General features: G+C 43.2%; 1 protein-coding gene and 1 non-coding gene across 2 annotated transcripts in view; both read right to left on the bottom strand.

Annotated features, from left to right (window-relative positions):
- Nucleotides 1–23,124, bottom strand: part of GPALPP1 (GPALPP motifs containing 1) — a 69,954-nt gene that overhangs the window by 12,237 nt on the left and 34,593 nt on the right. The window contains exons 2-4 of the mRNA XM_088442655.1: nt 22,265–22,388; nt 17,219–17,311; nt 13,940–14,039 (exon numbers count right to left, since the gene is read on the bottom strand). Of these exons, the coding sequence (XP_088298781.1) occupies nt 13,940–14,039; nt 17,219–17,311; nt 22,265–22,388 (317 nt within the window). The remainder of the gene's footprint in view (nt 1–13,939; nt 14,040–17,218; nt 17,312–22,264; nt 22,389–23,124) is intronic.
- Nucleotides 8,415–8,606, bottom strand: LOC148543229 (U2 spliceosomal RNA). Its single transcript, XR_015870085.1, has one exon. It is a non-coding gene; the product is annotated as a U2 spliceosomal RNA (small nuclear RNA).

The following is a 23,124-nucleotide window of genomic DNA, read 5'->3' as shown; positions in this document are numbered from 1 at the left end:
CAGAAAACCACAATTGAACGATTTGAAGATTTATTGCCCAATTTTAGGGTTTCCCAATCTAGCAATCTGCACCCATACAGTACAGATTTTTTTCAGCGATTTGCAGATCATTTTCAGGATATACAGATTTGGCAACCTTGAAAGGCCCATCATTTTACTAGTAGCAGTCTGCAAATCTGCTGATTGTTACCATAAACTAGCAATCAACAGCAACAATTTATCTGTGAATTCCAACATGTTGGACAATCTGATTAACCAATTCCAATCACTTTTTGGTTGAAATCTGCAATCTGTGAACCCCATATGCTTACTGCTAGCGATGTAATTCAAGGCAAGAGTTCTATCCTGTTATGTTTGGAACCAATGCATTAAATGAAAGTTCAAGCTGTTGAACTGCAGCTATTTAAGCAGGTTTCAAATTAATACATGCTCGTTGTGACATGTCTCTGTTCGAGAGCACTAGGGAATTTCAGCTCAGTCTAGTCACTGTGAATCCAACAAATAAGCTAATATTTGCAAGCTGAAGTGTCAGACTAAGAATAAAAAGGAAATAATGATAAACATTCAAGTGGAAAAATAATCTTCAGGGAGAATTTTTGATCAGCAGGTTACAAAATACAAATGGATATTTGGAAGACGGAAGATCCGTGCAGCTATGGCACATATGGTAATTTGGCTCAGTCGTCCGCTATGCCGATATTAGATCGGAATCCAATATCCACCATTAATGTAGTGGGTTTCAGCCAGTTAATTGAGGTCCTGTGTCCCCGCTACCAAAGCCCATCTAGATTCAACTTCACTAGAAATGCAATTCCCCACCTGTATATATGGGCATTTAAAAAACCTTAATTACTGGCCTCCAAAATGCTGCTGTACCCACTGTCCACTTAACCACATATGTGGACAAGTGGAACAGGGCAAACTAAAGATTACATGACTGATGGCCAACTGGGTGGGTGTACTGCCTTCATCAGCAGCATGAACAGCAGCGGCATCTAACAAACGCAAGCTAATTCAGAGGGAGGCTACTCGCTCCATCACCGGCTTCAACAAGAGGCATACCTCTTAGGTGTCAACCTCTTAGGAAAAATCTCGGGGAAGGCATTGCAAAATGGCTTACCCTGCTTGGACTCTCCTCTGGATTTGTGATTTGTGACAACGTCACAAATATTGGCGATTTCGAACATGACCCATGTGTTTGCTCACAAAATCAACTTGGTGGTTCAAAAAGTTTTGGAAAATGACAGGGTCGAGCAGGAGATGCCATCTGTGGTCCAAAACATTTCGGGACATTTTCAGCATTCAGCAGCTGCATGTAAAAGATTGCAGTACCTGCAAGAAGAGTTTAATTTGCACGGCCACCAGCTGAAGCAAGAGGTAGTGACAATGTGGAATTCCACCATTTTTATATTCTTCAGTGGATGGAGGAACAGCAAAAAGCTATCCAAAGCTACACAACGAGCCATGACATAGGGAGAATGTACCTTACTCCAGCACAGTGGAAAATACTTTTTGTGCAAGGTGTTGAAACCCTTTGAAGTTGTCACCTGCAAAGTGAGTTTAGACACTGCCAGCTTGAGTCAGGCGATTCCCCGATTTAGACTTTTGAAAGAGAAACCGAAGGAGGAGCTGAAAAGAAGCTATTCTGCCATGTATGTCGGACTTGTAGATCAAGTCCTTTATTCGCTTCGCCAGGATTCAAGGTTTGTCAGCATCTTAAAATCGGATCAAAACATTTTGGCAACCATGCTTGATCACAGGTTTAAGTCGTACGTAGTTTATTTCTTTCCAACGGACACAGATCTGAAGAGATGCAAAGAGCTGTTAGCGAGCAAATGGTCAGCTCAAGTGACACGGCGCGGTCTCCTCCTTCAGTTTCTCCGGCAACTGCAGCTACCAGGAAAATATAAACCTCAGCTTTCTGGAGAGACCCACTGGTGGTGCAGAGGAGTCAACACAACATTTTGACATCTGGTCAAGTGTAAAAGAATTGCCTAAAATTAGTGACACCTCTACCGTGACTCCAACTGATATGGTCACCATTCAAAGAGTGGTTGAGCATTATTTTAATGCTAGTGTCCAAAAAGGCATGTCAGACAGTTTGTTTGACTACTGGCAGGAACAACATTTTTGGAGGCCCTTGCACAAACAGGCTTTGCTTTACTTAAGCAGCCCACCCTCCAGTGTGTACTCAAAGTTTTCAGCACGGCCGGGAACCTAGTCAGCGATCGGAGTAGGAGGCTGACAGATAAGATGCTCATCAAAATGAACTACAAATTCCACGATGAAGACCTTTACGTCAAAGCCCAGAGGTACCTGTAATGGTGGATTCCAGTGGGGACAAATTAGTATTGTGTGAAGATGATGTACACACTGATAAGTGTGAGGATGAGGATCGCAAAAACATCTTGCCTCCAAAGAGCCAGTTTGTACGTAGAGATCATCGCCAGCAATGTCAGCTGCCCATTGGCAGGTTGTTTTGTGGGGGCCAAACAAACCAATCACTTCAACTACAAGTGGCAGAGCCGGTCGCTGAAGTGATTGGTTTGTTAAACTGTGCATGTCCTGTTTAACAACATAAGGGTGGATGGGAGGGCCCAAGGACAATTCCACCTTGTACCTCTTTTCATTGCATTATGGGCTGTTTGGGGCATTGCTGAATGACATTTGTATAGTTTAAAAAAAATATAGAACATCTATGAAACATTGCCACACAGCAGTGGCAGACAGGATGGCAGTTTAATAAACTGCCATGTGTTTGTGTCTCTGCTCTCTCGCTGCAGCCTTTGGCCTATATTGGTGAAAAATAGTGAAAACAATATTGTGAGCTGTGAGGTGGTTAAAATAGACTGGAAATTAATGTTAAGGTAAATAATACTGCAGTAACAAAAAAACAAAAACAACAACAACAGGCCCAAATCATGTGGTTAGTAATTTTCATCATTTAAAAAAAAAAAAAAAAAAAATTATACAGATCCAAAACCAAAAAACACATGAGGGTGGTTTTGCATAACCACAACAAAAACCAAAAAACACACACATTAATCCAGATACAAAACCAAAACACGGCGGTTGGTGCACATCTCAGAAATAATGTACATCATAAAAACAGCCATATTGACAGTCCATTGAAACCAAGTTTAATTTAACTGCACTGATCAAAAAAAGGCTACAAAAGCATGTTTGGTTCACTAGATGCTCACTGTGGCTGTCCATCCAACTATAAAAGGAAACTACTCATTAACCGCAGTAAAACAAGTTTGAAACTTCTGTGTCAGCCATAGAGTATTTACTATCACATCAGCCAGCAGCAGTCAGTTCTGAATTGCACAGGACTTTGGTATCAGAACCATGAGATTCTGCTAGTGGCAGCAGGGAGTGTTACTGGGAAATTTGAATTAATTTTCCTTTAAAGGGTGATGTACATAGACCAACTGTATACAGTATGTAGGTACAGAGAAACATTCAGTGGAAAAACTTGACACCAATATTATGTCAGCCAACTGAGGATTACTCTGTCAATATCAGGTATTTCTATATGGAATCCGCAACTTTAGTTTAATTTGTAAATGTAAATAAAAAACTGTGCAAAGAACTAAAAGACAAAATTAACCCATTTTCAATCAAATGTAATAAATAACTGTAGTATCTACCATTAAAGCCTTTTTTATGCCAAATGCATATCTCAGTAACAGTCATCCTTATGCTCTGTTCTCTGATTTTATTAAGACCAGCAGCTGTCACTTTTATTATTAACCATACAACTCTGTGCTATTTCCAACAGTTTCCAGACACAGCATCTGGCCCTGCCTTGAAGAGGATACACACATTTGCCAATATACTCCGACCAATTGAGGCCGTTTAACCCTAGAAACAGCCGTTTTCTCTCCATTATGTAAGTCCACTATGGGCAGACACAGGCAGCACTATATTTATGATAATACATTAGTCAATCATTGTAGTGAGCTCCAGACCCCTAGTAAGCTATCCTTCATCTAGTGGTTGTAGCTGTAGCCACCTGCATCAATGTGGAAAGAGTGAACAGGACTCAAGTAACTTGTACAGGACACTTTCTACTAGATGAAGGTCAGTGTACATACAGTAACACAGAGGAAAGCTATATTCTGAGACTTTGTGGTAATATCAGAGACTGAGGGGTAAATTTACTAAAGTGCGGGTTTTTAGAAGTGGAAATGTTGCCCATAGCAACCAATCAGATTCTAGCTATTATCTTCTAGAAGGTGCTAGATAAAGGATAAGTAGAATCTGATTGGTTGGTATGGGCAACATTTCCACTTCTAAAAACCCGCACTTTAGTAAATATACCCCTGAATATCATTGCTTCCATTTAGTGCTCATGATCACAGCTGCACAAAACAATTAAATGTAATGGACTTATTAGCCATGTGGTACTGATGTCTAAGCTAACCAAACCAATAGAGTTACTTTCTTACACTTCCCTACCTAACATGGAACACAGCACTACTGTAGATAGTTTGGCTGTATATAAATACCTATATTTATGACAAGAGGGGAAACTGTTGTATAAAGACGTGCAGCCAACGCACTTGTAAACCCCTCCTTGCGCAGGCTAGATGTGTGTGCTGGAATTATGCATTTGCAGCAGCGTCATCATGTACCAGCTGCGCACACAGGATGTCAAACAGGGTCAAAAGCAAAAGGGTATGGCCATACTGATTACTGTGATTTTAAATAGCAGTGTGCACTAAATCATGTTGATTTCTTGTTTTATTGAAGGGTAATTTCAGATAAACCAGCTGCAAAACTGGATCTGGGGCTGACTGACCCAACAGTTAAACCCCCCCCCCCAAAAAAACCCAAAACAAACACACACAAAATGTGGAGAAATTGTTTACGGCAACTGGAACAGTGTAAAATAACTAGAAGGGGATTGTGGAATGAGAAATACATGCATGGCACAACAGCAGCAAGAAAACACTTGATACTGTACCTATAGAAACCAGATCCTGTAATATTCATTTAGTGCCGTTGAGACAATGATATCAAACACCTGTTTGCTATGTGTTACACCACTTGACTAGTGCACAAGGTTTTAAAAATGTACTCTTATGCGTTTCCCACAATGGATTCTGCTCCAGTCGTCAATAACAGGATTTTGGTACTTACCGATAAATCCCTTTCTCCATTTCCAAAGGGGACACTGGAGGCTAAAGACAGTGGGGTATAGACGGTGCTAAGTGGAGCTGGGCACTTTAAATTTCAAGAAGTGTGACTAGCTCCTCCCCTCTATACCCCCATCCAAGAATCAGTCTAAGAAAATTGTGCCCGAGGGGAGCTGAGAAAAAACAAACCGAAGAGGAGGTGGTGTAGCAAGTACACAGAACATATGAAAAGTTTGAAATAACAGTAACACAACCAGAGACATCAAACCAGTCTCTAAACCAGGGGTCTTCAAACTTGGCCCTCCAGATGCTGTGGAACTACACATCCCAGCATGCACTGCACATAGTTTTAGCATGCTGTTAGATCAAAAAGGTGGCAGTGCATGCTGGGATGTGTAGTTCCACAGCAGCTGGAGGGCCAAGTTTGAAGACCCCTGCTCTAAACAGTCATAAGATAACATGACCCCCAACCCTGGCAGGAAGGAACAGCGCAGGGTGGGCGTCCAGTGTCCCCTACGGAATCGGAGAAAGGGATTTATCGGTAAGTACCAAAATCCTGTTTTCTCCTTCATCCACTAGGGGACACTGGAGGCTAAAGGCAGTGGGGACGTCCCAGAGCTCCCATTACGTGCGGGAAAGCGCTGAGAACCCTGCAAAGCAGACAGGACATGCTGCCCTGCAAACATGTCAAATCTGTAAAAAACAAAACCGGTATGCTGGCTAGACCAAGTAGCCACTTGGCAAAGAAACCCCATGGAAAATCCCCGCGATCAGCCGCCCATGAAGAACCGACTGAGCGAGAGGAATGCTCTAAAATAAAAAAGGCGGAGGCTCCCTAGAGGAAGCAATATCCGCCTTTCTGAAGGACAGACAACTCTAGCAGGCCAGCGACTGTGTGGAGGCTTGCTAGCCAGGACGAACCGCAGCATACAAAACAAAGAGTGTCTGTAGCACTTATGGCTGCAGTCCTGTCCACAAAAAAAAACGAAGAGCCCTAACAACCAATAAGGGTCTAGAATGAAGGTGAATCTTGTGGAAGAACCGGCACCACCATCATTTGTTCCTGTGGAAAAACCAAAAACCACCTTTGGAAGAAAGTCCATTGTAGTACGGGAATGTCCTCGGGAAAAAAACAAGTCTAGAGGACAACAGGATAGAGCCCCTAGATCTCAGACGCCCTCCTGGCTGGGGCCGGAGCAAGAAGAAGTGTTGCCTTCCACGAAAAGTATTTTAACTCCACCTACTATAGACGTTCGAACAGAGGAGACTGTAAGAAGGAAAGTACGAGATCCAAATCCCATGGAGCCAAAGGAGGAACAGAGAACCCAGCCGTGTTGAGAAACTAGCTTGCATAAAAAACAAAAAATCTGTCTAGTTTGAAGTTTGTAGGGATAACCTATCTACGTTCACACCCTGAAACATAAATCCTCCAAAACCGGTGGCAATGTATAGAAGTAACCTCTTATCGGGTGCCAAACCTAGTAGGGATTACCCTGAATGGTATGCCTTTATATCCTAAGATGGCCCTTTCAATAGCCACGCTGTGAAACGTAGCCGCTGAGAGTCTGGATAGACTAAAGGATCCAGTAGTAAAAGATGTTCTCTGAGAGGCAGAGGCCGCGAATCATTAATCAACATGAGTCGAAGGTCAGAATACCAAGCTCCGCCAAGACAATCTGGAGCTACCAATAGAACCCTGGACTTCTCCCCTTAGATGCTTAGAAGAATCTAAGGGAGAAGAGGGAACAGGTAGACAAAATTGGAACTGCCGCGGATTTGACAGTGCGTATCCTGTCACAACCCCCAGGACTCTCAATCAAGAGCAGTAGAGAGGCAGTTTGATGCCAACAGGTTGACCTGTGGCAAACCCTACCGTAGGGCCAGCTATTGAAAAACCTGCGAATGAAGACCCCGTATGCAACCGGTTGGCTGAGGAAGTCTGCCTACCAAGTTACAACTCCCATTGCAAACTTTGTCGCCCAGGTGTGTAATGAACGCCAAGGTCGTGGCGAAGTCCAACTGGCCCTGCAACAGGCGATATGCGGTTTGAATAGCGTAAAACACCATCCGCAAATCCAATATCTTTAGCAGCAGACTTGCTTACTGTGAATTCAAGCAGTCTCAGATCCTTAATCACAGTCCCCCATCCTGTCAGACTCACTTCTGTGGTGAGAAGAGTCCAATCCCACTCTCCGAATCTCTTCCCTGCAGTAGGTGTGTTAAGTGCAACCTAAAGAGGAAGAGATCAGAGTTCTGGAACTTAACCCTACCCGTTGGTAAAGGAAAAGACGGGATTCTGTCCAGTGAGAGAGGAGAAGCTGAAACTTCCGTTAGTGAAAACATCCATAAATAAAAGGCTCTGAATACCGTAACCATCTCTCTAAGGAGGAGACTGGAAACATGCACCCTGACATAAGGTGTCCCTGAGCATACCCAGAATTGTAACGTCTGCTGCATGCAAATGAGATTCTTCAGAAAAACTCATAATCTATCCATGACTAATTGTATTGTTGAGAGTCACTTAGTAATAAGACCCTGGCATGGGCCTACAGCAGAAGATCCTCCAGATGAAGGTTGATAGAGATTCCAAGAATCTGATGGAGAGTCTCCATGACAACTCTGGGGGCTGAATAATAAGTCCTGAGACTGAAAATGAGAGTTCAGAAATACGAAACTGAGAAACGCCTGGTGAGGTGACTAGATAGGGATTCTTGATCTCCTGAGCTATCATGAAATAGTCGTTTCTAGTTCCGCACTCCCCGAGGGAAGGGACTCTATCCTTAGATTGAGAGATGTCAAGATCGGACTAGGTCCGACTAAGCTGTCTGGCATTGGAACCGCAAAGTGACTAGAGTAAAACTTCCGTTCCCCGGACTGGGGACCTGGATCACCACTGTCCTGGATAGAACTAGTGTATAGTATACTACAAAACGATACTCCTGTCTTGCAAATGTTAAAACTCCAAGGTATTCAAGCTTGTATCTCGAGCGATGAGAATCAGGACCCAAGTGTCCGTACCAGATGCTGTCCCTACTACTCTATAAGACATGCTCCTACTCTGGGGACCCCCAGGAGAGAGGAAACCCCAGCAAGTACTAGGCTTAGTGGAGATGTAGATGCGACTCCACCCCAACATCCGGAAGCACTTGAAATTGATGGTCCCGTGAATAACCCGGAGACCTAAGGGCCTAGGAGAGAGTCCTGTGAAAGAACTTCTAGGAGGAAGAGTCGCAGATGGAATATAAAATGAGTAATCTCCAATAACTAGGGAAAACCATATATCTAGATTCATTGCAAGTAATACACTATCAGCTAATGAAAGAAATTGTCTTAATTCCACATTCCAGCAGATTACAATGACAGACCACAGCAATATATAGCCCCCAGATAGAGGGCGTATGAGATATTGATCTGAAAGAACAGAAACCACACTTGATCTTAGCCAAAAGGCAGAGAAACGATCACCTGCAGAATATATTATAAAAAAAATAAAAAATATATATACACACACACATATACACATACACAGTCAGATGCATAAATATTGGGACATTGACAGAATTTTCATATTTAGGCCTCTATTCACCACCACAATGGCTTTGAAATGAAACAAACAAGATGTGCTTTAACTGCAGACTTTCAGATTTAATTTGAGGGTAATTACATCCAAAATCAGGTGAACGGTGTAGGAATTACAACAGTTTCTATATGTGCCTCCCACTTTTTAAGGGGCCAAAAGTAATGGGACTATCAACTCAAAAGCTATTTCATGGACAGGTGTGGGCTATTCCCTCGTTATTTCATTATCAATTAAGCAGGTAAAAGGTCTGGAGTTGATTATAGGTGTAACATTTGCATTTGGAAACAGTTGCTGTCGACTCTCAATATGAGATCCAAAGAGCTGTCACTATCGGTGAAGCAAGCAATCATTAGGCTGAAAAATCAAAACAAACCCATCAGAGAAATAGCAAAAACATTAGGTGTGGCCAAGTCAACTGTTTGGAACATTCTTAAAAGAAAGAATGCACCGGAGAGCTCAGCAACACCAAAAGACCCGGAAGACCACGGAAAACAACTGTGGTGGATGACAGAAGAATTATTTCCCTGGTGAAGAAAAACCCCTTCACAACAGTCGGCCAAATCAAGAACACTCTCCAGGAGGTAGGTGTATATGTGTCAAAGTCAACAATCAAAAGAAGACTTCACAAGAGTGAATATAGAGGGTTCACCAGAAGATGTAAACCATTGGTGAGCCACAAAAACAGGAAGACCAGATTAGAGTTTGCCAAACATCATCTAAAAAAGCCATTACAGTTCTGGAACAACATCCTATGGACAAATGAGACAAAGATCAACTTGTACCAGAGTGATGAGAAAAGTATGGAGAAGGAAAGGAACTGCTCATGATCCAAAACATACCTCATCAGTGAAGCATGGTGGTGGTAGTGTCATGGCGTGGGCATGTATGGCTGCCAATGGAACTGGTTCCCTTGTATTTATTGATGATGTGACTGCTGACAAAAGCAGCAGAATGAATTCTGAAGTGTTTCGGGCAATATGCTCATATTCAGTTAAATGCTTCAGAACTCATTGGACGGCGCTTCACAGTGCAGATGGACAATGACCCGAAGCATACTGCAAAAGCAACCAAAGAGTTTAAGGCTAAAAAGTGGAATGTTATGCAATGGCCGAGTCAATCCCCTGACCTGAATCCGATTGAGCATGCATTTCACTTGATGAAGACAAAACTGAAGGGAAAATGCCCCAAGAACAAGCAGGAACTGAAGACATTTGCAGCAGAGGCCTGGCAGAGCATCACCAGGGATGAAACCCAGCGTCTGGTGATGTCTATGCGTTCCAGACTTCAGGCTGTAATTGCCTGCAAAGGATTTGCAACAAAGTATTAAAAAGTGAAAGTTAGATTTAGGATTGTTTAGTTTGTCCCATTACTTTTGGCCCCTTAAAAAGTGGGAGGCACATATAGAAACCGTTGTAATTCCTACACCGTTCACCTGATTTGGATGTAATTACCCTCAAATTAAATCTGAAAGTCTGCAGTTAAAGCACATCTTGTTTTTTCATTTCAAAGCCATTGTGGTGGTGAATAGAGGCCAAAATATGAAAATTCTGTAAATGTCCCAATATTTATGCACCGGACTGTAATAGAATATATATATATATATATATATTTATTTATTAATTACACACACACACACTTTAGAGTATACTTCAAACTCCAGCCCAACGTCTTTACAAGACATGGTCCCAGGAACCAGTAACGTCAACAATAACTAAACCAAAGGACCTACAATAGTGGAGTAAGGTTTATGCCTGAAAAGGAGAAAAAGATAATAACCGTCTGGACATCTGAAACTTTACAACAGTAAAGTGTAGTGAAACCGGTCAAAATAGGAAACTGGTATACAAAGGGGAGCAGGAGAGAGCCACACTTGCCTAATAGGACTCCTAGCAGTGCCAGAAAACGCTTAGGCATAGAAAGAAGTATTCACTGATACTTACATGCTCTCCTGCCTTGCCTAAACCCCACTGTGTATCACAGTCCAGGATAAGGCCACCAATTGTAAGCAGCAGCGATATATTCATGTCTGCAGCCAACAGGGTCTCTGTAATGCCCGCCTGCACTTCCAGAGAAGCGCTGGGGCTGCTGAGGGAGAAGCAGGGTTCCGGAACTAGGCTCCGCCCCCTGCTTTGGCGCTCAATCATAGTAAATGAGCGCGCTATTACTGTACATTTTATGAGACAGACCCCGGGGCTCTGCAGCAGCCAGAGAAGCGCTGTACCAGCTCATTGGGAGAAGCAGGGCTCCGGAGCTAAGCTCCGCCCCCTGCTATGATGCTCAAATTATTTTGTTATGAGTGCGCTATGTACAACATTTACATGTGTTCTTAAACACAGCAAGGTATTACCACTGCACCATCACAGCTTTATGTAAGCACTGGCTTCTTACAACCAAGTGACAAACCTCTGTTGTCATGCAGCCTCAGTGGCTTCTTGTAAGCTGTCTTGCTGCTCCACTATCCAGAGCAGCCTGCTGCTAAGTGCACCGCCTTTTACTTTTATATAATAACCTGGCTACCCAGCTACTCAGGGAGCCAAAGTCTACTTACAGAGCTGCTCATGCTGCCGGTGGGGGTGTGATGCAGCGGCATGTGGAACCCCCTGTTATAGACGGTAGTCTCAGCAGTCGGGGACCCCAGGCGAAGTGCATGCACTTGCGAGAGGGTCCCCCCGGCAGCTCCATCGATGCAGACAGGCAGTGCTGCTACTTCCTGTCTGTCCTCAATGTAATTTCTTACTTCAGCGCTCTTACAATTAAAAAACCCTGAGGAGAGTGTGTCTATACATCCAGCTCCACTCGGGCACAAACTTAGACTGAGGCTTGGAGGGGGGTATAGAGGGGAGGAGCTAGTCGCACTTAAATTTAAAGTGCCCAGTTCCACTTAGCACCGTCTATAACCCACTGTCTTTAGCCTCTAGTGTCCCCTAGTGGATGAAGGAGAAATAGGCTGGTAATATAATCTTACAGCAGGTTAAGGGGGAAATGTATTAAAAGTTTGGAGTGAGAAAGTACCAATCAGCTCTGACAGTTAGGCCGGGTACACACTAGAACGATATCTTAGGCTGGGTACACACGTAAAGATTTTCTGTCCAGCCATCCAACTAGTTGATTGTTTGGAATGAAAATCTGGTAAGGTATGGGAGTAAATGATAATCAGAAATTTGCTCCTAAAAGTCAAAAAACAAATGAAAATGTTTGTTCAGACAAGTTTGTTAAATGTTTGATCTAAACAATTTGTTACAACAGTTTTTGCTCATTAACGTAACGTATGGGAGTAAATGATGATCAGCAATTTGCTCCTAAATGCCAGAAAACAGATGAAAATCGTCGTCAGACAAGTTTGTTAAATGTTTGATCTAAACAATTTGTTCAAACAACAGTTTTTGTCCATTTTCCGGCATTTGGGAGCAAAGTGCTGATTGTCATTTGCTTTCATTCCAAACAATCAACTAGTTGGCTGGTTGGATGAAAGTTGGTCTAGTGTGTGGCCAACTTTAGTCTATCAAACAAATTTAGGCTGCAACACACACAGTATCAGTGACGGCACTGCATTTAACCACATGTATTGGCGTTAATCATATTGGAGGATGACAATTAGTAGCTTTAAGGAGTATAAAACTGTGGATAAGGTACCTTACAGGTGTGTCCACATACCCCTATTTTCCAATCGCACCAAATTGTCCTGCTTAACATGCTGACAACTAACCTAAGTGCTCTTCTGCAACACTTCTTCAATGTCGGGGAAAAAAACACCTGCAGCCGCTATTTAAATCCCCGACTTTCATTTGCAAGCTAAAACGGGGGTACCCATAGTGTTCCCCCATGTTTTTACAGTTTTAGGGGGGTCCTACAATTTATTACAGGAAAATTTCATATGTTTTCGCAGATCCCACTTCGCAGGTAACCGTTTTCGTAGCATTTATATTGAATATGGGGATAAAGCAGGCGAGCGCCCGATACTTTATCCCTGGAAAATCTCCGATGTGGAGCGAAAAGTCCAGCACGGACTTTTCGCTCCCATATTGAATACCCCTATAAATCTACTACTTTATTCCAATTCCTTTGCAACAAAATACTAATCCTAAATACTTAGTACACTATTAGCAATTTACACAAAATGCAGGTAAAAAAACAGAGGTTCTATACAGGTGACTCACACCATGCCTCACTCCATACATGTATATTCTTAATCTGCTACTTTAATGCCAATTCCTTCACAACAAAATACCAATCCTAAATGCTTAGTACACTATTAGCGAATTGAGGAGCTAATTCAGCATTGCACGCCGGGAATCTGGCATGCGCAGGACCCGTTCTGTGAATGTGCAGAACGGGTCCTGCGTGATCGCACGCAGCCCCTTCTATGCCTCTGCGGGGGTCGGGGTCAGCCGGCATTTCCGCCAACGGGGGAGTGTCCGCCCAGTTTTGCGGGCGTGCCAGGCCAGGATGTTCACGGATGCAGTTTCCTGGCTGGGTAAGCGGAGGCTTACTCAGCTGGCTGGCGGAGCGGCACCGTCCACCGGTTATCTCAGCCTGCGACCTCAGTCGCAGTGCTGGGGTCTGCAAATGCAGCAGGGGGCATCATACACCACCTGCTGCATTTGCATATTTACAAGGACAGAATTGCAAAGCCACCTGCGCGCAGCTTTGGAATTCCGTCCCAAATTGAATCACCCTCTGATATGCAAATTTGGGAAAAAGTACTCAAGCATGGGAATTGCTATTCGTGATGGAGCATATAAATCGCACCATATGATGCAAAAAGGATAGGAGTACTGTATGAGGACACATCTGTAACAGAGTAATAATAAATAATGGTAATGTATAGGTTAATTGTGTTATTGTGATCTCACTTACCAGTTTTCTTCTGTCCCCATCCCCCTCAAAAAGAAAATATTTCATACAAAATGTAAGTATGCTAAAGGTCATGATACCCATTTATGAAAGTCAGCTACACTTGAGCAGTTTATTTCTTTTAACCATATTTTTCAAAATTGATCAAAATACATAAATAAAATCAATGGTTTAATGGTAATAGAATTAGGGGGAAAAAAAAAGTGATTATTTGGGAAAAGGGGCATTTGCTAAGTGATACGGGGAAAACACTCAGAGGATGGAAAATAAAAGCTGTTGTTTTGTAACTCCCTATATTAAGTCCCAAAACCGGTCAGCATGAAAAATATTTTATATTCATAAGTAAATATTTGTAGAATACCTTATACTGTATGTCTGCGGATCCTCCATTATTGGAACCATCCTCACTATCTGAATTTTGACTTCTGAAACCAGGAGGTAAGGCAGGACCTATAACAGGCCTTGAATAAAGAATAACCTCTATTAACGACAATAAAGGGCACTGCTGATCGGTATCAAGTCAAACAATCAATTAAAGGTTATCTGAAGTGTTACGGGTATATGAAATCCACACCATGATGCATGTAACAGCCAAGAAAAAAAGGGGTCAGGATTTCATCATTACTGTATCTGCTATGAATGGATAGATCCACTCTTTTTAAGAACAAAATATACATGCACATTTGTTTATTGCACAAATACATTTAGATGACAAATAGGTTTAATTTAGCTACTTATTGTCCAAATAATAGACCATCGTAATAAAGGAATACAACCTTTATCTAAATTATGTTCATTATTAGATTTTTCTTTATTACATTTGTTAAATTACATTTTCAAAGGCAGGTTATATTTAATCACAAATGAAAAAAATAAATAGAAAACATAGTTACCTTTGAATACAAATTCCAGGGACTTTGTTGCTGTCCGGATTCATTGATGATTAGTATAAGGCAGCAGTTCTCAAACTGTGGGTCGTGACCCCAAAGTGGGTCGCGGCCATCTCAGCTTGGGGTCGCGACTCACATGGGGTCAGGTTGATGACTCCTCTGATCTCTCAGCCAGTGATCTGGGGAGAGTGATACCAGTTGAACTGTCTGTTATTTCAGACTCCTCGAATCACTGGCTGAGAGATCTGGGGGCTCGGGGGGGCGCTGCTGCCAGGATGGGGGGACACAATGTGTGATGATTGCTGTGGAGGGGGAAGAAACATCAGCAGGGGAGCATGAGGAATGAGGGGAGTGCTGAGCACAGAGCCCATGGGGGAACAGGGGTGCACATAGTGTGGGAACTGGAGGGGGGAAACAGAAATAAATGGATTAAAAACCCACTGCCTCCCCCGTCATCAACCGCCTCCCACCTGAAATGCACTGCCCCCCTGTGTCTTTCTCACTTACTGTCTCCCCGTCACCCAATCACCCCCTGCCACTGCCTTTCACCCTCTGCCTCCCCCTTTCACCCACTGACTCCTATGGCACCCTTTGCCCCCCCCCCTAGGAAAGACAGTCACACACTGTCTTTCCTGCCACCCTCTGGCAATCTGCCACCCTTTGCTGCTCCTTGTCACCCACTGCCTCTCTCTGTCACCACTTCCTCCCGTCACTCACTGCATTTTGCTGCCTTCCACTGCCTGCTCTTGCAACCCACTCCTTTTACCTGTCATCCACTGCTTCTCCCTGCCACCCACTGCCTCTCCGTCACCCACAGACACCCTCTGCCTCCCCCTATCACCCACTGTTCCTCCCTATTACCCACAGCCTCCTACATCACCTATTGCCTCCCCAGTTACCTGCTGCCTTTCCATGCCACCCTCTGCCACTATCTGATCCCCTTTGTCTTTCTCAACTTACTGCCTCCCTGTCACCCAATCACCCCCTGCCACCCTGTCTCTCCCTTTCACCCACTGGTTTTCCCTGTTACCCACTGCCTCCTATGTCACCCTTTGCCTCCCCAGTCACCCACTGTCTCCCATGCCATCCTATGCTGCTCCTTGCCAGCCACTGCCACTCCCTGCATCTCCATCACCTTCCGACATCTTCTACCTCCCCATCACCCACAACTTCTCCCTATTACCCACAGCCTCCTACATCACCTATTGCCTCCCCAGTCACCCTCTGCCTTTCCATGCCACCATCTTCCTCACCCCTGTCACCTTCTGTTTCTCCCCATCACCCACAGTTTCTGTTATCCACTGCCTCCTACGTCACCCTTTGCCTCACCAGTAACCCACTGTCTCCTCAGTCACTCTCTGCCTCACCTTGCAGGGACAGGGGCTTTGAAAATAGCTCATCCCTGCAATGTGTAAAAAATTAAATGATCGCATTATCGGATACCTCAGTTTTGTGTCTCCATAGTGTTACTGTGCATGAGTGGTCTGCTGACCACACGTGTGGCAGTCATTCTGCAGTAACATGCTGGGCTCCTGTAATCATTTTTATTGTTAGACAGGGTCCCAGAGCAAAAAAAGTTTGAGAACCCGTGGTATAAGGCATACTAGAAATATACAGTGCACTACACAGCAGTGGCAGAACTGCCGGAGACAATGGGCGCTAGCACTGAAGGGGATGCCTTGACCTCCTCCATTGCCCCAGGTTCCGTTTTAGGAGCCCTAGAACCAGCTTAAGCAGGGAGCTCCCCTGGAGACACCGGGTTGGATCAGCGTCAAGATGCAACTCACAACTCTTTTGCATGCAGGTAAACGGGGAAGGTCACATACACAACCCCTACTGCCTTAGCTCCTCCCCTTCACAACACGGGATCAGCTTCCTCTCAGCTCTGCTGTGGGAGGATGGGAGCAGCACATAGTCAGGGGAGTGTAACTCAGGGTACTGCTAAGGTTGGGGTATTGGTTGGGAGGGACTCCAACGCTGGTGCTGTTTAGGTTGGGATGAGAGTAAGGGTGTGTACACATCAGACAATAGGCCAAATGTAATAGGGTAAGAGTTTAGAAAATGTGAGCGCAAACTCTCACACTTTTTAAACTCGGCCAATGTAAAGAGTCCGAGAACATGCAAACTCGTATGTTTTCAGACTCAAAAACTTTCACCATTTAAAAACTCTCATCCAGATTTTTTCCCATTTTGAAAATACAACTCGACCAATGTAATAGTGTGAGAGTTTACTGCTAAACTCTCACCCTATTACATTTGGCCCGATAGTTCGTCTGCTCCCGCGGATAGGAGCGCTGCATTGTACACATAATCTGGTGTGTACACACTACCGCGCGGTCCCGCCAGCCATTTAGGTGTCACATCAACTGCGCTGCACGGCCCATGGGATGACAGCATACAGCTATGAACGATATAGCATGCTATATCGTTCAGTGTGTACGGCTGAAAGCTTGGCATTAGAGATTGCTCACAATAAGACAAAGCTACAGTATAGAACATGTTGTACTTATGGATTGTGTATGCAAAGGATGCATACCTTAAATGGATCACTGATCCTTATGACCAGTGCTGGCTGCACTACGGGATGTCTATATTCATTTTCATTTTGAAACATTAGCAGCCCTATAACTTCTAGTAACATGAAGATACAGCAAGTGTGAAGGACAGGTGTTTGGTTGTTTTTACACTGGGAAATCCCCACGGCCCCCCTATAAAACTTTTTCAATATAATTTAAGAGTTTGAAACATACCTTCCAGGGGAGTCTGATTGCTTTTTAAAACCTGGTGGAAGAGCAGGCCCAAAAAAATCATCATCATCATCGCCTTCAGCAGTGTCCAGTTTTCTGCAGAGATAGTAGTGTAACCTCAATCAACGGGCGAAAGTCACAATTCAGTGCTTGCACAAGACAAAAGACAACTCACTAGTGCTGTGTACCATTTCCTTTCAGGCATTAATGGGCTGGTTAGGCATTTGCCACATAGATAAATAAAAAAATATTTTAAAACAGACAGTATAGTGACTAACAAATTGTTACTTGGTTCTAAATGCAGACACAGACAAAGATGGATTACCGTTCTCAGGGCAGGGAAGGCAAAACGTGTCCATATTAAGGTGCATACACACTGGGCGATTTAGGAAAGACAGTACGATTACGACATCGTAATCGTACAGTCGTTCCCGATCCCCTGTAGTGCCTACAATGAACTTATTCGGAATCGTGCAATCGCTCAGTATAATCGCCCAGTGTGTATGCACCATACATGTTTGAAGAATGGGTATTGAAGTATCCATCCAAGCTGGCTCTCCCCTACCTTGTTGCTGCCATTAAACATCCGAGACTGCAACAGTGCTTTGTTCAGCTTCAGTAAGCTACCAGTTATGACACATGTAGACCCTTATGGCAGCTGTGCTTTTTCTCAATTAAGACACACCACAGCACTACCCTATAAAGACACACCACAGCACTACCCTATAAAGACACACCACAGCACTACCCTATAAAGACACACCACAGCACTACCCTATAAAGACACACCACAGCACTACCCTATAAAGACACACCACAGCACTACCCTATAAAGACACACCACAGCACTACCCTATAAAGACACACCACAGCACTACCCTATAAAGACACACCACAGCACTACCCTATAAAGACACACCACAGCACTACCCTATAAAGACACACCACAGCACTACCCTATAAAGACACACCACAGCACTACCCTATAAAGACACACCACAGCACTACCCTATAAAGACACACCACAGCACTACCCTATAAAGACACACCACAGCACTACCCTATAAAGACACACCACAGCACTACCCTATAAAGACACACCACAGCACTACCCTATAAAGACACACCACAGCACTACCCTATAAAGACACACCACAGCACTACCCTATAAAGACACACCACAGCACTACCCTATAAAGACACACCACAGCACTACCCTATAAAGACACACCACAGCACTACCCTATAAAGACACACCACAGCACTACCCTATAAAGACACACCACAGCACTACCCTATAAAGACACACCACAGCACTACCCTATAAAGACACACCACAGCACTACCCTATAAAGACACTCCACAACACTACCCTATAAAGACACTCCACAACACTACCCTATAAAGACACAACACAGCACTACCCTATAAAGACACAACACAGCACTACCCTATAAAGACACACCACAGCACTACCCTATAAAGACACACCACAGCACTACCCTATAAAGACACACCACAACACTACCCTATAAAGACACACCACAACACTACCCTATAAAGACACACCACAGCACTACCCTATAAAGACACACCACAGCACTACCCTATAAAGACACACCACAGCACTACCCTATAAAGACACACCACATCACTACCCCATCAGTCCATCTTACCATGGTAAAGGCCATTGTCACTTCTAATTCTCCTGCCCGCTCTGCTACATTTGGTTGACCACTATGTTCTGATAAAAACAGTATATTGTGGCCACTGTCATGTCCTCATTCTCATCTTACTTATCAAATTGCTCTTCCAATATTGGTTTCTCTAGATCCACCACCTATCCACATCCTTTAACATTTGGAAAAGGTTCTCTGTTCTGTTCTTCTGCATCTACAGTAGAACAGTGGATTTCAGTATCATATCTGTTTACATGATAACCAAATGTACGGATCCATCTCTTACCATCTGAGTCGGCCTGCGTTATGGAATGTCTTTCTGCCATTACATCTTATGGTGCATACACACGGTCAGATTTCTCTTCAGATCTGAACGATAACGATTTAAAAAATCGTTCAATCGTTCATATCTGAAGGAAAATCTGACATGTCTGAACAATGAGCGTTCCCGATGGTCAGATAACGATATCTGACATCTGATGCGTTTGCAGTCAGATTTGGACGATTCCATTCATTTTACTGCAGTCAAAAATCATTCATAGTTCAAATCGTTCGTCAAATCTTTAATCTGACAAATCTGACCGTGTGTAGGCAGGGTACACACCTAAACGACAGGCAATCGTGCCGATGGTCAGGGCGATTTGCCTTCACCCTGGACATCGCATGATTGCCGGTACACACTTGAAAGATTTAATGAAAGACGGAACAATCACTGTTCCGTCCTTCATTAACTTGCACAGACTCACATGCGAAATCGTATGATTGACTGTGCAGCACAGCCAATCGCACGATATCGCATGCGACCGCGTGTATCCGCAAATTGGGCATACACACTGCATGATATGCCCGATTTGTCGTTCCGATTTTGTCTATATCGGCCAAATTGGGCCGACACCGTACAGGTGTGTATGCACCCTTAGATGTCCGCAGCCTAGGTGTTATTCTTGTCTCAGAAATGTTCCTTGTTCGCCCAATTCAATCTGTATCCAAATCGCACACCTAAGAAATATTGCCAGCATACACACATACCTCACAAACTTTAATTCCCACTTGGAGTACTGTAATTATCCCCTTGCTAGTCAAACTTTCACCCCTAACTAGACTGATTTTTCTCACAGAACGTTCTTGTACTGCTACTTCTACTAATATACAGTACAAAGCCATAATATACCTATCTATTGTCATTTGTCTCCAAATATTTCTAACTCAATCTGTATCTCCTAAACAGTAATAGGAGCAGGTAATGGGTTTGTAAAAGATTTTCTTTTTGTACTGCACCAACTGGGAGGCCCACCTTCCCTCACACTACAATACTCTCCTCCAGCCTCCGAACCTTTATCTCTTCAGGCAAGCCTATCTAATTCTTGTACTACCCACCCTAGTCTATCCAATTATCAACCCTCTATACCAGGGGTGGGCAATAAGTGGCCCTCCAGCTGTTGAACTACAAATCCCAGCAAGCATTGCAACATTTTTATCATGGGCAAACAGCAAAACTGTGGCAGGCCATGCTGGAATGTGTAGTTTTACAACATCTGGGGGGGCGCTTATTGCCCACCCTTACACTATACAGTTCATACAAAACATGTGTGTTGTCGTCTATACACAAAATCCTCTGACTTTCTCTGTGCCTGGATCATACAGCATGCAAACTACTTTTTACCCTAGCAAGCAGGATGTATGTGTATAGTATTATATATATATATATAATGTTACACACCCACTCTATATGTGACACACCTTATAACTCAAACTAGTATTGTCCAATAGATTGTAAGCTTGAAAGAAAAGCGTGCTTGCCTCTTTCAGGGGTATTCAATATGGGTGCGATAACATCGTTTTTGCGTTAATATCGGAGGTATGACGTCATTATCGCAGGTTTTACTTTTACACCCTATTCAATTTCAAAGACTTATCGCAGTTTTGACAAGTCTTTGATAAAAAATGGTGATAACTTTTCACCACTGAATAGGTGTCGAAAAAAAGTGCAGAATTGGGGTTTAGGGGTGCAGGCTTTAAAAAAATAGCCTGCACCCCTGGGAATGACATTTAAAAAAGAACTGTCAAAAAAAGTAAAAAAAAAAAATAGGGACACCCCAAAACATTATTTTAAAAATTGGGGTAAAAAAAAAAAATGGGAAAAAATTGTTTAACAATAGGGAAATAGGTTCAGGGCTATTCTGCATGTATGCGGCAGATGTTTTCTAGAATAGAATTATAGCGGCAGGTGCACAAATGCAGAATTTTTAAAAACTTACTTTAGGGACATCAAAATATGCTAGTACCCATTTTCAAATACCCCAAATTTGATGGGACCACTTAAAAAAATTAAAAAAATAACCTAAGTGCTCTTCTGCATCACTTATTCAATGTCGGGAAAAAAAAACCTGCTGCGGCTATTTAAATCTGCAACTTTCAATTAAAGGCTAAAACGGGGGTACCCATAGTGTTCCCCCATGTTTTTACAACTTTAGGGGAGGTCTTACAATTATTTTAAGGAAAAATTCGTAACTTTACGCAAATCCAACTTCGGAGTTTCCCGTTTTCATTAATTTTATATTGAATACGGGGATAAGCGGGAGCGCGCACCAAACTTTTAACGCAGAAAAAAACTCCGATATGAAACGTTAACTTCGACAGTGAAGTTAACGTTTCATATTGAATACCCCTCTCAGTCTGTTAATAGCTCATTCCTGTTTTTTTTTTTTTTGTTACTTGCTTCCAAGTGTAAAGTGCTACAGTATATGCTTGTACTATATAAATAAATGATTGAGAGAAAAAAAAAAGTTGTCAACTCCTTACATAAGATCATAGACTACATGAGCAGACACTGCTCACTCCCCCTGAAGACAACGGATTTCAGGGCTAAACTAGTGTACGTATGTATATGCATTGCTCACATGGCTCAAGTACTTAAGATGCAGTGTCTTCCAAAGCTGTATTCCCTGTCAGTTATATGTAATGTAGGAGGAGATCTTCCTGCCTCATATCTTGACCTAGTATCTTTCCAACAATTAAATCAGCTTTCTGTCCTCTTTCCAAGCAGTCAGAATGAATTCTCTTTATACTGTATATTTCATAGCGTATGTGTGAGATCACAACTACTGTATATTCAATCTTCTGAGTTTTAAGTAAATTGAGGGAAGCTCTGCATGACAAGCACACTATGATTAGGGCTAGTGTTCTAATTAAGAAAGCAACAAAATAAAGGAATAATGGAAAATGCAAAAAGTTGTTTGCTTTATTGGTAGAGGAAATGGCTTTGGGTTAATTTGGTAGGTACCTTATATAATAAAACCTAAACATTAAATTACAGATAAAAAAAAATAAAAAAAATAAGTTACTAGAGGTATAAGAAATCTGAACTGACCTTTGGGTGGTGTCACTGCTCTCCTTATGGTGCGAATGGCTGAGTGGGGTCTCCTGATCACTGTCCTCTGATGACTCAGAGCTGTGATTGTTCTGGTACCCAGGAGGCAATACTGGGCCTGCAACTGTAGAGGGCAATCCCAGTTAGGTTTAGACACATTCAGGAACCAGGATCATGCATCTACAAGCACACCCATCAAGGTACATCCCACTTTTCCAGTCTCACTCAGTCAGGTGCATGTGTATGGCATTGGAAAACACAATGGGGCTGGTGCGGGGTTCACACGACTACTGAACTGTGCAAACAAGTAGGGGCGATGCAGACTGGTATACTTTGTATTTATACTTTCAGCTAGGAGTATATGGGATGCAACAGTGCTCTCAGCAACCTCCCTCCAACCTCCCCTTGCCGGCTGAGCTACAGAACGGGGCAATCCTAAAAGGATCACCCACCTGTGGCTGCAGGAATACAGTCTTCATACAGCCTGTGATAAGGGGGCTCAGGGAAGTTCCGCCTCCCACCTGCTCTCTATCCTTCCCAGTCAGCAGTAAATCATGCAAGTAAAATTATGTTTTATACAGTAAAAAAAAAAAAAAAGGTACACACATTAATATTATAGGTCTCTTTAATGCTGGCCATACACGCTACAATTATCGGGGCGTCCGGCGGATCGCCCTGATAATTGTAGCGTGTGGGGGGGCGACCAAGGGTTAGATATTGCCGGATTGTCCAGCATGCCCGTACGATGCGATATTTACCAGTAAACTGTAGGCCGCATCGGGCAGTGTATGCCCAGCCGCGGCCAACAGACAGACATTTCCTGTGTTCCTTCCTACGGAAGGAACAGGGAAATGTCTCCT

The sequence above is a fragment of the Taudactylus pleione genome, unplaced genomic scaffold, assembly GCF_031769625.1.
Source record: "Taudactylus pleione unplaced genomic scaffold, aTauple2 ptg000005l, whole genome shotgun sequence".
Taxonomy (NCBI): Eukaryota; Metazoa; Chordata; class Amphibia; order Anura; family Myobatrachidae; genus Taudactylus; species Taudactylus pleione.
The sequence above is the reverse complement of the archived record's forward strand: the minus strand, read 5'-3'. Positions and strand labels throughout refer to the sequence as shown.